The 13473-nt window shown below is 52.3% G+C and overlaps 1 protein-coding gene across 6 annotated transcripts in view; it reads left to right on the forward strand.

The window, feature by feature from the left end:
- Positions 1 to 13473, forward strand: part of EPN2 (epsin 2) — an 82801-nt gene that overhangs the window by 37422 nt on the left and 31906 nt on the right. For 4 of the 6 annotated variants that reach the window (XM_032319654.1, XM_032319658.1, XM_032319657.1 and 1 more), the window contains exon 3: positions 1288 to 1458. The exons of the other annotated variants lie outside the window; for them this stretch is intronic. In XM_032319654.1, coding sequence (XP_032175545.1) covers positions 1288 to 1458 — 171 coding nt within the window. The remainder of the gene's footprint in view (positions 1 to 1287; positions 1459 to 13473) is intronic. 6 annotated transcript variants of the gene reach the window in all.

Below are 13473 nucleotides of genomic sequence, written 5' to 3' on the forward strand. Positions count from 1 at the left end.
CATGGGGATGAGTGTTCTTGGTGATTTGCTTGCATGGCTGGGGCTGCTCTGGGTGGGGCTGCTCTGTTTGCTCATTTGTGCATGTGGGAATCTGAGGGGTCCTTACCCACATTTGGACAAGATTTCAGGGAAGAGATGTGGAGTTTAGGGCCTGACGGAAGCTGGTCTCTGTGAGCCGTGTGGGCGTCCTGGGCATTCACGAAAAGTGGTCCTGGGAACGGGCGCCCCTCTGCTGTCCCAGGGCAGTGTCAAGACAGGTGGCCTGTGCGGGGGTGGCGCACACACTGTGTCTTCTGGCTGAAACAACAGAAGGCCCCCATACCACCTTTCTTTCTGGAATCAGTAACACTGTGTCGCCATAACAGCACATTTTTTTCTCATTTTAAGGAAGTTGTTTGTCGCCTGACAGACTCCCCTTGGCCCTTGGTTATTTGGTGGCTCTGTGACCAGGCCACCTATTAGTGTTTCCTGCTTGCAGGCTTCCGTGTGACACCCTACTGCCACCAGCAGCATTTCGAGAGATGTGGCAGCTGGGAGATTTGCATCCCCAAGGCAGACTTCCTGCCTCTAGGAATTCCAAATTCTTACAAAAGGCTCGAAAGGCTCGGAGAGGTTAGCATTTTTCTTGTCCTGTTTCTAGTTACTGTTGTTTCCCTCTTAGTTTGAACTGCTCTGTTGAAGCAAAGATTGTGACCTCCGGGAAACTGCCTGATATGAACTGTGACCTGCCTCTCCACCAGGGCCAGGTTGCCCCCCAAAATGAAGATTGCCCTGTAAGGAGGGAAGTTGTTTCTCTCATGTAGCCTCTCTGTCCCCCAGAAAGGCCCGCTGTGGGTTGAGTTGGTCTCAAGCTGCCTCTTTGGGAAGTGACTGCATCTGCACTGTCCCGCCATGGACAGCTGCTCTGCTCTCCACATCGCTTTTGTGGTCACTTTTTTCGGGAAGCCAGAGGATACAAAGCAGGAGCTGAGACAGCATCCCATTCATTGATAGCTTGTGGGACAGTCCAGGTGCAGGAGCCTGGGGGTCCAGATTGGGCTCCAGTCACAGGTCCTGCTGGCCTTCCACTGGACTGATGGATGCTGCCACGGTCCCAGCTCTCACAGTTTCCGGTTCCCTCAGACCTTGAGCTTGAGCTGCATGTTCAGGGTCAGAATGTGGTCAGCAGGCTGTTGGCCACCCCTGAGCACGTGGGGCTTTGGCCCCAGCCCACACTTTGCTGCTCCCACTCCCTCTAATGGCGTGTCTCTCTCTGTGTGTATGTGTGTGTGTGTCCCTGCCCGACAGCGCCCGAGGCCTCGCTGTGTCCCCAGCACCGCGCAGGGGCCCCGCTGGGTCAGAGTGAGGAGCTGCAGCCGCTGAGCCAGCGCCACCCCTTCCTGCCGCACCTGGGGCTGGCCGCCCGCCCAAATGGCGACTGGTCCCAGCCCTGCCTCACTTGTGACCGCGCAGCCCGAGGTGGGACGGCGGTTTGCTTTTCTCCTTCCTAGAAATGCTGGGCAGCTTGCTGGGGGTGTGCTTGTTGGGTCCAGTACAGCCAACTCTCTCCCTATCTTCTCCTGGGCCTCTCCATCCAGCCTCCTGCGGACCCAGGGCCCCATGTTCCTTTCTCCCTAGGCACTCCCCTCTGACCATCTTTGTCACTTGCTATAACTTCTGCTGTCATTTGGCTAAGGCACGCGTGATTGCCCTTGCTTTTCCCTGTGTCCCCACGCCCAGAAAAATTGGAGGGGGCTCTGCTGTGGGCCAGGCCCAGGTGTGGTGGGGGCTGGACACCACTTGGCTTGTTGAGCCAGAAAAGTGAGATTGAAATCTAACAACACCGGGCAAAGCCGAGGGCCTCGGTGGACAGTTGCTGGAAGCCATCGTCCTTGATGCAGTGATTACGTGCCTTGATGAGGACAAAATGGGATTGTTCTCGCTTCTCAATTAACTGCCATCCTTCCAGAAATCCCCATTACCGTGGTAAACAGAGAGTTAGCTGTACTGTCAATTCTAGGTCACAGTGAAGATAACCTAATTCAATGGGTAACTAAAAGTGGGGCTTCTCTTTTGACTAATTAATAATGTATGGTGATCAGAGTCTACAACTGTTGCAGGTTAAAGTGAAAACAGATTTTTTTTCCTGTTACCTACAAGAAAATGTTCCCAGTCCACTCCAGCCCCGGAGTGGGGCCTGGCTGTAGAGAAGAAAGCTGTCTGTTCTCTTATGCTCCTACAAGAAGGGGCACAGATGAGGAGCCTTTGTGTGACTTCCCCATAAGGTGGCTAGCCTTTATTCAGCCCTGGAGACAGTTACGGTTCATTCATGCCTCATTAATATTACAGCTCGTTTGACTTGGGTATGCCGGTGATCACTGGGTTTAGCTCTGGGGTGTTTCCCTTTGTGCTCCTGTCTTCCCCTCGCGGTGGGATTTTGTACGGAGGACCAGCCTTGCTCCATGGAGAGTGTGGATGGTCACAAGTCTGAAGGCTCACACAGAGGCCTTTCAGGTACACACCGTTTCTTCCCCCAGGTCTCTGGGGGCTGTTTTGGGCAGGCTGCCAAGATTCCCCAGGACTCCAGGGTCGAGTCAGTAACTGGGGAGTTCTGTTTCGAGTCTTGGGTTCACTGGCAGCAGGTTGGCTTTCCTGGGACATTTGTGTATTAACCTCAGGCCCACCTGCCTCAGCCTCTGTGCCGTCCCTCCCGCTGTGGCTGGGAAGGACCGCAACCTGTGTCATCGGACGGGCCTTGGTCCCGTCTGCTTCTCTTCCACCGGATACCTCCCCTGCACACACACGACGGGCAGGTGGCTCCAGGTACACAGCTGTTGTGCATGTCTCTCTTCCTTTGGTTCTGGCAGAAATGAAGGATCAAAACGAGTAGGTCTTGTTTGACAATTTCTCATGTCCCAGAAGAGTTTCGGGTGGAGTGTTACACGGTGGCACCGTTTCATCCTTTACCTGGTTAATGCGTGGGTCCCTCTCCCTATCTCACACGCTGCTGGTCACCAAGGCTATTGCGGGAGGCAGGACCCTGGCCAGGGACAGCTTTCTGTTCTTCCTTAGCCCCTAACCAGGCGTTCAGTGGAAGGTAAGTGCCGATTGTACACAGAGGCCATTTCCTTTGGACATACCTGCTTGGAAGGCAGCAGTGGGGGAGTCAGGTGGATGCTGGCCTTTCGAGAAGTGGTCTCCTGAAATGCAGGCTGCAGTGTAGGGGAGATGAATTGGGGGGCACCCTTGGAACCCCAGACCCTGCAGGGGAGGCCAGGTGGGGTACTGGTGCAGACTCGGCGTGAGGGAGAGGGCAGATAGCAGATAGCTGAGAAAGGCCCTTCGTGGGAGAGCAGGCGCTGCAGGGAGCCTCCTCTTGCCTCGACTGCCGCTCTGACCCACAGAAATCATAATATTTGAGGGGACCTTCCTTTCATGTATCCTATCCATCTGATCTCCCCGTGCCTCCTCCCTCCCACTTACCTCCCACAGACATCTGTAGATCTGACCTTGGAAACCTCTCAAATTCTGTCCCTTCATCTCTAGTCCCATGACCTCAATTCAGTGTCCACTTTCCTTGATTGGTTTCTTTGCTTTTAGCCTCCCCCATCCGTGTCCACCTGGAGAGCTCCTCTAGATTCCAGGCTCTCCCAGGATCCAGTGCAGTCTTTGACATGGCAGACAACACCCCTCATGGTCCTTGGCTGGCATCTGACGGCTTAGATGTGCTGAGGTCTGCCGGGAGGGCTGCTTTCAGGCTCACTCTCTGCGGCCTGCCCTGGCTGCACTCTGGCTCCCAAGTTCCCGCGTTCACTCAACAAGTGTGTATTGAGTTCCTATTGTGTGCCTAAGCACAAAGCACAGAGCCCCTCCTCATGGGAAGAGACACAATAAACCTAAGGCGTGATCCAGCACGTTCTAGGATGAGTGCTCTGGGAAGCAGCCCACAAAAAACAAACGACCCAGTCGAGCCTGGGGAGGAGGGAAGGTGGTCTGCAGTGTTAAGGACAGTGTCAGAATAAGCCCCGTTGAGAAAGTGATATTGGAGCAAAGGCTGAAGGGGGATGAGAAGTGTGCAGTGTGAAGGTTTGGAAGAGCATTCTAGGCAGTGCAAAGGGCTTGGGGTGGAGTGTGTTCAGGGGTGTTTGCAGAGCGGGAAGGCGGCCCCGGGTGCGGGGAGCTGAGTAAGGCAGAGTGGCCGGTGAGGTCAGGGCAGGGGTATGACAGAGGGTGGTGGGGGGGAGGTGGAGGGCAGCTTCTCAGACTGCCTCTGGTACGGAGCAGCTCTTCCAATTCCTGATAGGCTTAGCCTGATACTTTATATCAGTGATTGGATGTTGTAGCAATGTTAGATTGCTCTAAAGCTTTTTGACTACTTTCTCTCACTGTGTTTTCTCCTCCAGCTGTGTGTTGGGTGGGGAAACCACTCACCTGACTCAGGTGGGTGATGGGGGGGGTGGCTGTGGACCTCTTAAAGAGGAGCCAACAGGCTTGCTGGAGGACAGGATAGGGGAGGGAGCAGTAGAGCACTGCTAGCTGAGCCGGTGGGAGATGGTGGCTGTGAGTGGAGCAGGTTGAATGGCATTGGGGTGATGTTCTGGACATGTCAGAGTGCTATTGGACATGCATGTGGAGGTGTGGAGAAGGTCTGAGAAGTCTAGGGCCTGCGGGAGAATTCGGGGCTGGAGAGGCCTTCAGCTCTTTGGTCTCACCTGGCGTTCATGTTTCCTTCCTGTTCCTATATTCCCTGGAGCCCCAGCTGCCCTCTCCACCCAGCGCTGGGTCTGGGGCTTGCCTATGATGGCCGCCTGTGTGATGGTTTTTTTTTTTTTTTTTTTAAAGATAGATTTATTTATTTATTTATTTATTTATTTGACACAGAGAGAGGGAGAGAGATCACAAGTAGGCAGAGAGGCAGGCAGGGGGTTGGGAAGCAGCCTCCCCACTGAGCAGAGACCCGGATGCGGGGCTCTGAGACCCCGAGACCACGACCTGAGCTGAAGGCAGAGGCTTAACCCACTGAGCCACCTGGGTGCCCCGCCTATGTGATTTTGATAGGTAGCTGGTGCTCAGGACTGCTGTGTGAAGGGGAGGCTGTGGGGCCCAGGGGGAAGGCCTTTTGGGTTGAGCGGTCAGGGTTTGCCAGAGACCATACAGACAGGGCAGCTGGCTTGGGTCGAGCAGGCTGGGAGACACCTGCCTGTTACCCACGCCACCCCCCACGGCCCACTCTGGCTCTTTCCCCCCTCCTATGTTCTCCAGAGCTGGTTATGACATTCAGCAGACTGTGGAGAAATTGCGGAAGTTCTTGGGGCGGTGGCCTGGGGAGAGGGGGCCAGTTAGGAGAATGATCCCCTGAGTCCAGGTGGAGACTTGAATATAAGATTGCCGCTTTTCTCTTGATGCGCACAGTCCAGAGTCAGGACGGGCCTCCCGCTCGCCTGCTCTCTCTCCTGGGTCGGCCTCTGTGGATGGAGGCTGGCCTGGGAAGGAAGGAGTGCCCATCCCGGCAGCCCCCAGAGCCAGAGCCACACATGCCTTGCTGCAGCAGGATCGTGTCCTGTGGTGCTGGGCACTCTGGATTCCTGGGCCGGAGACCAGCTGCCAGCGTTCCCATTCTTAGAGAAAGGAGAAAGCAACAAGGAAGACAGAATAGAAATGCTCTTTGACCTCTGATTCCCTACATGAATTGGAACCCACCTGAGAACCCAGAGCCAGAGTGGGCGGTCATGTGCTTTGTCCCAGGTCCCCGATGCCACCTGCGGCCACGTCTCAGGCTGTCTTGATGGGTCTGCTGTCTGGGTGACGCCTTTGGCTGATGCAGCAGCTTCCTGTGGGGTGGCTCAGCACTGCTCCGTGCCTCCTTCAGGTCAGCCCGTCTTTCAGGCTGGGCATCCCTCACACAGGCCGGCACCCCCTCACATGCCGTGCGTGGATGGTGACTCCCTGAGTGATTACTAGAGATAACGAGCCTTTCGTGTATTTGTCTTGCTTCTCTCTAGAAAGGGTTGGAGTTGCCCTCCAAAATGCACACAGTGCCAGAGGCTTAAATAGATCCAAGGAATTGGGCCGAAAGGAAAGGTGAGAAAGTAAGAGAAGGCCAGAGTCACGTAGAGGGCTGGAGAGGGATCCAAATCTGGCTTTGAACTTCTCAGCCAGTAGCACGGAAGAGAACAAGTGCTCTTGAGCTGCTGGGCAAGAGTCTAGGATCCAGATCCAGATCAGCGCAGGAGGCCAGGTGCTCCCGGTACAGGGGAAGAGCGGGGCCCAAGAGCAGCCCTCGAGAGGAGCCCTTGGACTGGACTGAGTCCCCACAGCGGGGCCGCCACGCCGGGCCTGAGCCCACTCTGACAGCCTGGCCTGAGTCCAGGAGAGCTCCTGGTCTCTCGGAGTGGGGGGACATCACGGCTTTCTCCCTCCCTCCACACGCTCAGCCATTCGTAAGCCCATTAGGGAGAGTCTGAAAGCAGCCGTTTCATGTGTGTGGGGGGAAGAGCCCAGAGGCGTTAGGCCTCTGGAACTCTCCGGGGATGCTGGTTCTCCACAGCAGGGGACTTCAGGGGAAAACCAGAGTCGCTGCGGCCCCCAGCCCTGGCAGCCAGACTTTTGCGAGGGCAGCTGGAGCAGGTAAACACCTGTACATGCATTTTAATACAGATTTTTACATTTTAATGCATTTTAATTTTTACTACATTTAATTTTAGTACTTTTAATACATTTTAATTTATTTTATTTTTTAAAAAATATTTTATTTATTTATTTGACAGAGATCACAAGTAGGCAGAGAGGCAGGCAGAGAGAGAGGAGGAAGCAGGCTCCCTGCTGAGCAGAGAGCCCGATGCGGGGCTCGATCCCAGGACCCTGAGATCATGACCTGAGCCGAAGGCAGAGGCTTAACCCGCTGAGCCACCCAGGCGCCCCTACATTTTAATAATACAATTTAACTTAATACATTTTAAGGCATTTTAATACAGACTAGGCAGCCGAGAAAGGGAGGCCTCCGTAGGTCTGTTTTTGAAAACTTGAGGATGTGGGACTATATAATAACAATATGTTATTGTTTAAAAAAAAATCAAACCCAGCCAGCCTGTCCCTCCTGGGGTGTGGACTTGGAAGGGGCCTGGGTCAGCTGAGGCCTCCTGAGAGAGTGTAGGGGGAGGAGGAGGGGAGCGAAGCTTCCAGGTGCTGGGCTGGGTGACAATGCTCAGGAACCAGGTGGGGGACACGCCCAGGGCTGAGAGGTGGTTGCTGGCTGACAGCCAGATAATCGCCCAGTAGTTTCGGGGAAAGGCGAGGGACAGCCACTGGGTGGAAATGTTCCCAGCCCTCAGCGGCCTTTCACCTCAGATAGTTCTTCAGGTGGGACAGACTAGGAATCTGGTGGGAGATGGGATCCGGTTGACTTCCCTTTTGCTGGGGTAAACATGTTCTCTAAGTCGGGGACCCCTGCATCTTAGGCAGGCAGCCCGCCCCAGGGCAAAGGCGGGTGCCAGGCTAGCAGCACTAAGCTTACTCTGGAGCTAATCTCTTCAGAGTGCAGATAGAATCACAGAGGAAGCTGCTGAGTAATGCCCGTAGTCCTAGTCCTGTGGGGGTGGCGGCCGTGTCACTGACACCCTGTCTGAGGGTTGACACCAGCGATGCTTATTCTTGCCACGAGGGCTGGTCCTTCCTGGGGTCTGAATGTGCCCCGTGAGTCAGCAGCTGCGGGAGACAGTCAGAAGGCCTAGCCATCAACCCTTCTCTGCTTTCCCCTGTGACTGGTCCTTCTGCTGCTGCACTTGCCCGAGGAGGTGGGTGGGGCACCTTGTTGATTAACCCACGTCCACTCCGTCATAATGGTAAAGCTGGAATTTGAACCCAAGGTTCGCAGAACTCTGGTATTCCTACTTCCCAACAAAAAAGTAATGTTTAAATTGTTCTACAGGGACGCCTGGGTGGCTCGGTTGGTTAAGCAGCTGCCTTCGGCTCAGGTCATGATCCCTGCGTCCTGGGATCGAGTCCCACATCGGGCTCCTTGCTCAGCAGGGAGCCTGCTTCTGCCTCTGCCTCTGCCTGCCATTCTGTCTGCCTGTACTCGCTCTCTCCCCCTCTCTCTCTGATAAATAAATTAAAAATAAATAAATAAATAAATAAATTGTTCTACAAAAGAGATGAATATACAGTGTATACCTAGTGCAATTTTAAGGTGGTTTGGCCCATCTCCTGTAATTTTTTTCTTACATTTTTAAAAAAAGATTTTATTTATTCATTTGACAGAGATCACAAGTGAGCAGAGAGACAGGCAGGGGCAGGGGGAGGCAGGCTCCCTGCTGAGCAGGGAGTCCTATGTGGGGCTTGATCCCAGGACCCTGAGATCATGATCTGAGCCAAAGGCAGAGGTTTAACTCACCGAGCCACCCAGGCACCCGCACCCCCTTACATGGTTTTTGAAAGCAGGGAAACCTCTTTAAACTGTTGGGTAGTGGGGCCCAGGTTTTAAGGAGCTCCTGTGATTGTCAGCGTGAGACTGAGACACAGCTGTCCAGATTGCTGACCTGGGGGGACAATTAGCGAAGGATCAGTGCTGACTTGTGCCATAGAAAGTTGAATTATGAATACTATATTTGTATCTGCCCGTTTTTCTTCAAAGCCACCTTTGTAGTAGAGGTAAACAGAGTTATTAGCTCTCAGTAAGTGGAGAATGAAACAGGAAAAAGGAGGTTTAAGTCAGGGTCGCTAACAGTCACACCTCTGTGACAGTGTCTGAGTCATGGCTGCCCAGTGGCTGGTTAAGAATAGTCAGCCTCAAGGGGGCATTTAAAAAATAATATAAGCAGAAATAAGGAGGACTGTCTGAAGATAGATTTCTCTTGGTATGGGAAAGTAGACTGTGTAATGGACTTACAATCGCTGTAGAGCGTGTCACTCTCTTTTATTTTGTCTTCACAGTACTTTTTACTATCTGAAATTATCACTCAATTTTCTGTGTCCCTGCACAAGAACACTCCAAGAGAAGGGCGCCTTGTGTGTGCTCAGTGCACGCTGCCCGACCCAGGAAAGGTGTTCAGTAAACACTGAATGAATGAGCAGGGGCTAAATAAGAATTTATTTATTTATTTGAGAGAGAGAGAACGCACAGAAGCAGGTGGAGGGACAGAGGGAGAAGGAGAAGCAGGCTCCCCACTGAACAGGGAGCCCAACTGGGACTTGATCCCAGGACCCTGAGATCATGACCTGAATGGAAGGCAGAGGCTTGGCCAGCTGAGCCATGTAGGCACCCCTGAACAGATGCTAAATAACCTTAACTTTACTCTTCTTTTCTTTTCTTTTTTTTGGTGGTATTTCTGTGTGTTGTGCTCCTCTCTCTTGATATCTGCCCAAGCATGAGCCTTAGTCTCTTGGAAATACATTTTATGGGCTTTTCCAAGAATAAAGAAATACTTTACGTCTTTGTGCAATAAGGTTGAGTTTAGCAGCAGTATAATTCATAGACACTAGTTTTTGTTCAGTAATAAAATGCTGTTCCTCTTTTCTGCCAGCTGCCTTTTCTCTTTTCCCTCAGGCACCTGCCCTCAAGCTGGCTGCCCTGAGTTTTTTAAATGTCCCAGAGCCTGGGCTATACGTCTGACCAGTGACGGCAGAACCTCAGGGATGGGCCCAGGCTTCACAGTGGGCAGAAGTTTCTGGTGATCACAGTGGGCGCCTGGGGCCGGGCACCGCTCCTCCAGTGGTCTGTTCTGTGTCAGCTTTTGTGGAGCTGAAGCCTTCTGTTCCTCCCCTCTCTCCAACTGATGCCCAGTGCAGGGCCCTTTCAGAAAGTTGCCGTCAACAGGGGTTATTTGGACTTGGAGCAGCTTGAAATTGATGTTGTCTATTGAATCAGTGTCGTCTTGCTGACTGCTAGTCTCCTACTGGACTAGCTTAGTCTAGCACCCTTGACACCAGCTCACTCGGTGGTCTACTTCTCCAGTACTAACTGGTAACCCAGTGTGGATGTGACCTAAGAAACTGATGGTTTTTTCATTATAAAAGTACCATGTAGAAAGTTCAAAAAGAAGAGAAATAGCCTATAATCTTATTCCTCAAAGACAGCTGCTGTTCACGTGTTGGCGTATTTCCTTACGGACTTTGTCCCGATCGTTTTCTTTTCCAGGATTGTACCCTTGCTAATGCAACTTCGAGTCCCTGCTTTTTTGTCTCATAATCCTGTAACGGGAGCATTGTCTCCCTTCCTCCACCACCCTGTAAACATTTTAACAGCTGCACTCGGCATTCCACTGGGTGGGGCTTCCTAACTCATCCTGGCCTGATGCTGGATGGGCCTTCAGTCCTCTAGCTCGCACCAAACAGGTCGGCTGTTTTCGGTGCCAGGGAACCACTACCTGGACCATGAGCACGGGGGGTTTCGAGCCCCTGGGTATGTGGTTTCGTCGTGGTCATCTTTCTGTGGCAGAGCACACAGGTTCGTGATGTAGAAAGGAACTGAAGGCCAGATCAGGACCCATATCCCCAAAGGGCAGCTGTCCTGACAGATCCGGGTCACACGTCTGAACAGTGGTCCGTGAAAACAGAACAAATCTCATGTTTGTACTATGCAGACAATAGGACAAGATACGGTGCCATTTATAACCACATGGCGTTTGCAAGGCACATTATTCAAAATTTTAAGTTTTTCTTTTTTTTTTTTAAGATTTTATTTATCAGTGGGAGAGAGAGTGCACACAAGCAGTGGGGAGTGGCAGAGAGAGAGAGAAGCAGGCTCCCCGCTGAGCAGGGAGCCTGACTCAGGGCTGGATCCCAGGACCCGGAGATCATGACCTGAGTCAAAGGGAGCTGCTTAACCGACTGAACCACCAAGGCGTCCCCAAAATATTGGGCTTTTTCTCTTGCTTATTTTGTAAGTCTGTGTGGGCCAGGGGCAGTGCTGAGTACCAAGGGTCTTAAGTCACAGTCAGCCACTGAGGCCGTGGGCTTCCCGTGTCGGAGAGACAGACACATCTAGGGTATACCAGTTGTGGTGTCTGGGAGGGGGCTGGCAGGGGGCTAAGAGCTTCTGTCCATGTGTCTGTTCGCACACTGTGCCTAGCGGGATGGGGCGAGCTGGCAGAGAAGTGGGCAGTCACCGCAGGCCGCAGGGATCCCAGTGTGACAGAGATCGCCCTTCAGCTGACTCTTTACAGATCCCATGAGAAATAATACAGTTGGCAGTCTGATCTTTTCACCCAACTTCCTGTGTGCATTTTCCATGTCGCTGCATAAGTTAGCCTTAGTTTGACAGGTTAAGCCTGGGGTAGATTACTTAACTGCTGCAAGTTTAAGTCTTTTAATTGGTAACCTAGGGGTAAGGGTAGCCTCTCCTGGATTATTGTGTAAGTTACCTGTGCTGACATAATGCTGTGCACATACTCCCTTGCACAAAGGAAATGCACCATAAATGGATCATTTACTATCATCGTTGTCACCAGAATTGCTGTTTTCAGGTTCTCACCAGTGTAAATAATGCTGCAGCAAACTTTGGGCAGAAAGCATGCTTTTAAAAGGAGTCCTTAGGGGCGCCCTGGGTGGCTCAGTCCTTAAGCGGCTGCCTTCAACTCAGGTCATGATCCCAGCATCCTGGGATCAAGTCCTGCGGTGGGGCTCCCGGCTCAGCGGGAAGCCTGTTTCTCCCTCACCCTCTCCTGCGGCTTGTGTTCCCTCTGTAGCTGTTTCTTCCTCTGTCAAATAAATAAAATCTTAAAAAAGAAATAAATACCTAAAAATAAAGGAGTCTTTAGATTCAGTGTGGTCTTCAGTGTAGAGTCGCCGGCAGTGAGATGAATGGGAAAGTGTGAGAGTGTCCTTCTGTCTCCCGAAGCATTATAAATGCTTTCCGAACGGATCGTGCCCTTGTGCAGCGCCCCCCAGCAGGGGTGACTGTCCTCCGTTGACGGCTGCAGAACTTAATATGGGTACTGTGATTTGTTCTTTTTTAAAATAGTCACAAATTAATTTTTTTTTAAATTTTATTTATTTATTTGACAGACAGAGATCACAAGTAGGCAGAGAGGCTGGCAGAGAGGGGAAGAAGCAAGCTCCCTGCTGAGCAGAAAGCCCGATGTGGGGCTCGATCCCTGGACCCTGGGATCATGACCTGAGCCGAAGACAGAGGCTTTAACTCACTGAGCCACCCAGGCGCCCCACAAATTAATTTTTTTAAAGATATATTTATTTATTTTAGAGACAGTGCGCACACACAAGGTGGGGGGAGGGGCAGAGGGAGAAAATCTCAAGCAGACTCCCTGGTCATGGGGTTCAACTCTCACGACCCCAAGATCATGACCTGAGCTGAAATCAAGAGTCAGTGCTTTTCCAGCTACACCACCCAGGACCCACAGATCATCATCGATTTCATAGATGGAAGTCACTGTCAGAGTACTCATTTTAAGAGAGAAATTCTGGGGCGCCTGGGTGACTTAGTGGGTTTGAGTCTCTGCCTTTGGCTCAGGTCATGATCTCAGGGTCCTGGGATTGAGCCCCGCATCAGGCTCTCTGCTCAGCGGGGAGCCTGCTTCCCCCTCTCTCTCTGCCTGCCTCTCTGCCTACTTGTGATCTGTCTGTCAGATAAATAAAATCTTTTAAAAATAAAAATAATAACAATAAAATAATTAAAGAGAGAAATTCCATCTTGGTCAACATTTATGCTTCACCCTGGGCCTGCTTACAAGTTTGGGTGCCGGTGTTCACTCAACTCCACTGGGACCAAGCCGACTTCCAAGCACTGCTCCTCCCCCCCCCCCCCCCCACTTTCTCCCAAGCCTCTGCCTGGAGATCGGTGGGTGCCTGCAGGGCTCTACCCAGAGAGTGACTTTCACCACAACAGGAATGACAGGGACTCCTGGGAGAAGAGTAATGAGATGGGATTGCTCCCTGCCCCACCTCGCAAGCTGGTGATCAGGTCATGGAGAGCATTTCATCAGGAACCCAAAGAGAACAGCACAAACTTGCTCTTTTATTTCGAACAGAGGATGGGCTTTGAATCCCGCAGACAAATAAAAGGACTGCCTTTTGTCTCTGCTCCACCCTCCCCCAGCTCAGTCTCCAGCCTGGCCTGGGGAGGAACGTGGCCATTGTTCTGGCTCAGCCCCCTTCCACCAGGGTTTCAGCTTCCGCCTCTGAACTGGGGTTCACAGCACCACTGTCTCACGGTGCTGGAGAGGAGTGTATGAAATGTGCCCTTGGAGGTGGTAGCCGTTGCTAGTTTTCCCTGGAAACCCAGCCTGAAAACAAGCCAACAGGTGTTTGGACTCCTGCTCTGTGTCTGTTAGGACGCCGATGTGGCCCCTGTGTATGCAGAGCCTTGGGCCAGGTCAGGTTGGGAGGTGGCCAGACTGCAGGCAGGTCCACAGTGTAGAATGCATAATACTGATTACAGAGGGTCAGAGAAGGCCACCTGCTCTAAGTGCCGGGGTGAGAGTCCGTGGGGATGGAGCCAGCAGTAGTCCTAATGGCATGATCCAGGGAAGATGCGTTTGA

The sequence above is a fragment of the Mustela erminea genome, chromosome 18 (genome assembly GCF_009829155.1).
Source record: "Mustela erminea isolate mMusErm1 chromosome 18, mMusErm1.Pri, whole genome shotgun sequence".
Classification (NCBI taxonomy): Eukaryota; Metazoa; Chordata; class Mammalia; order Carnivora; family Mustelidae; genus Mustela; species Mustela erminea.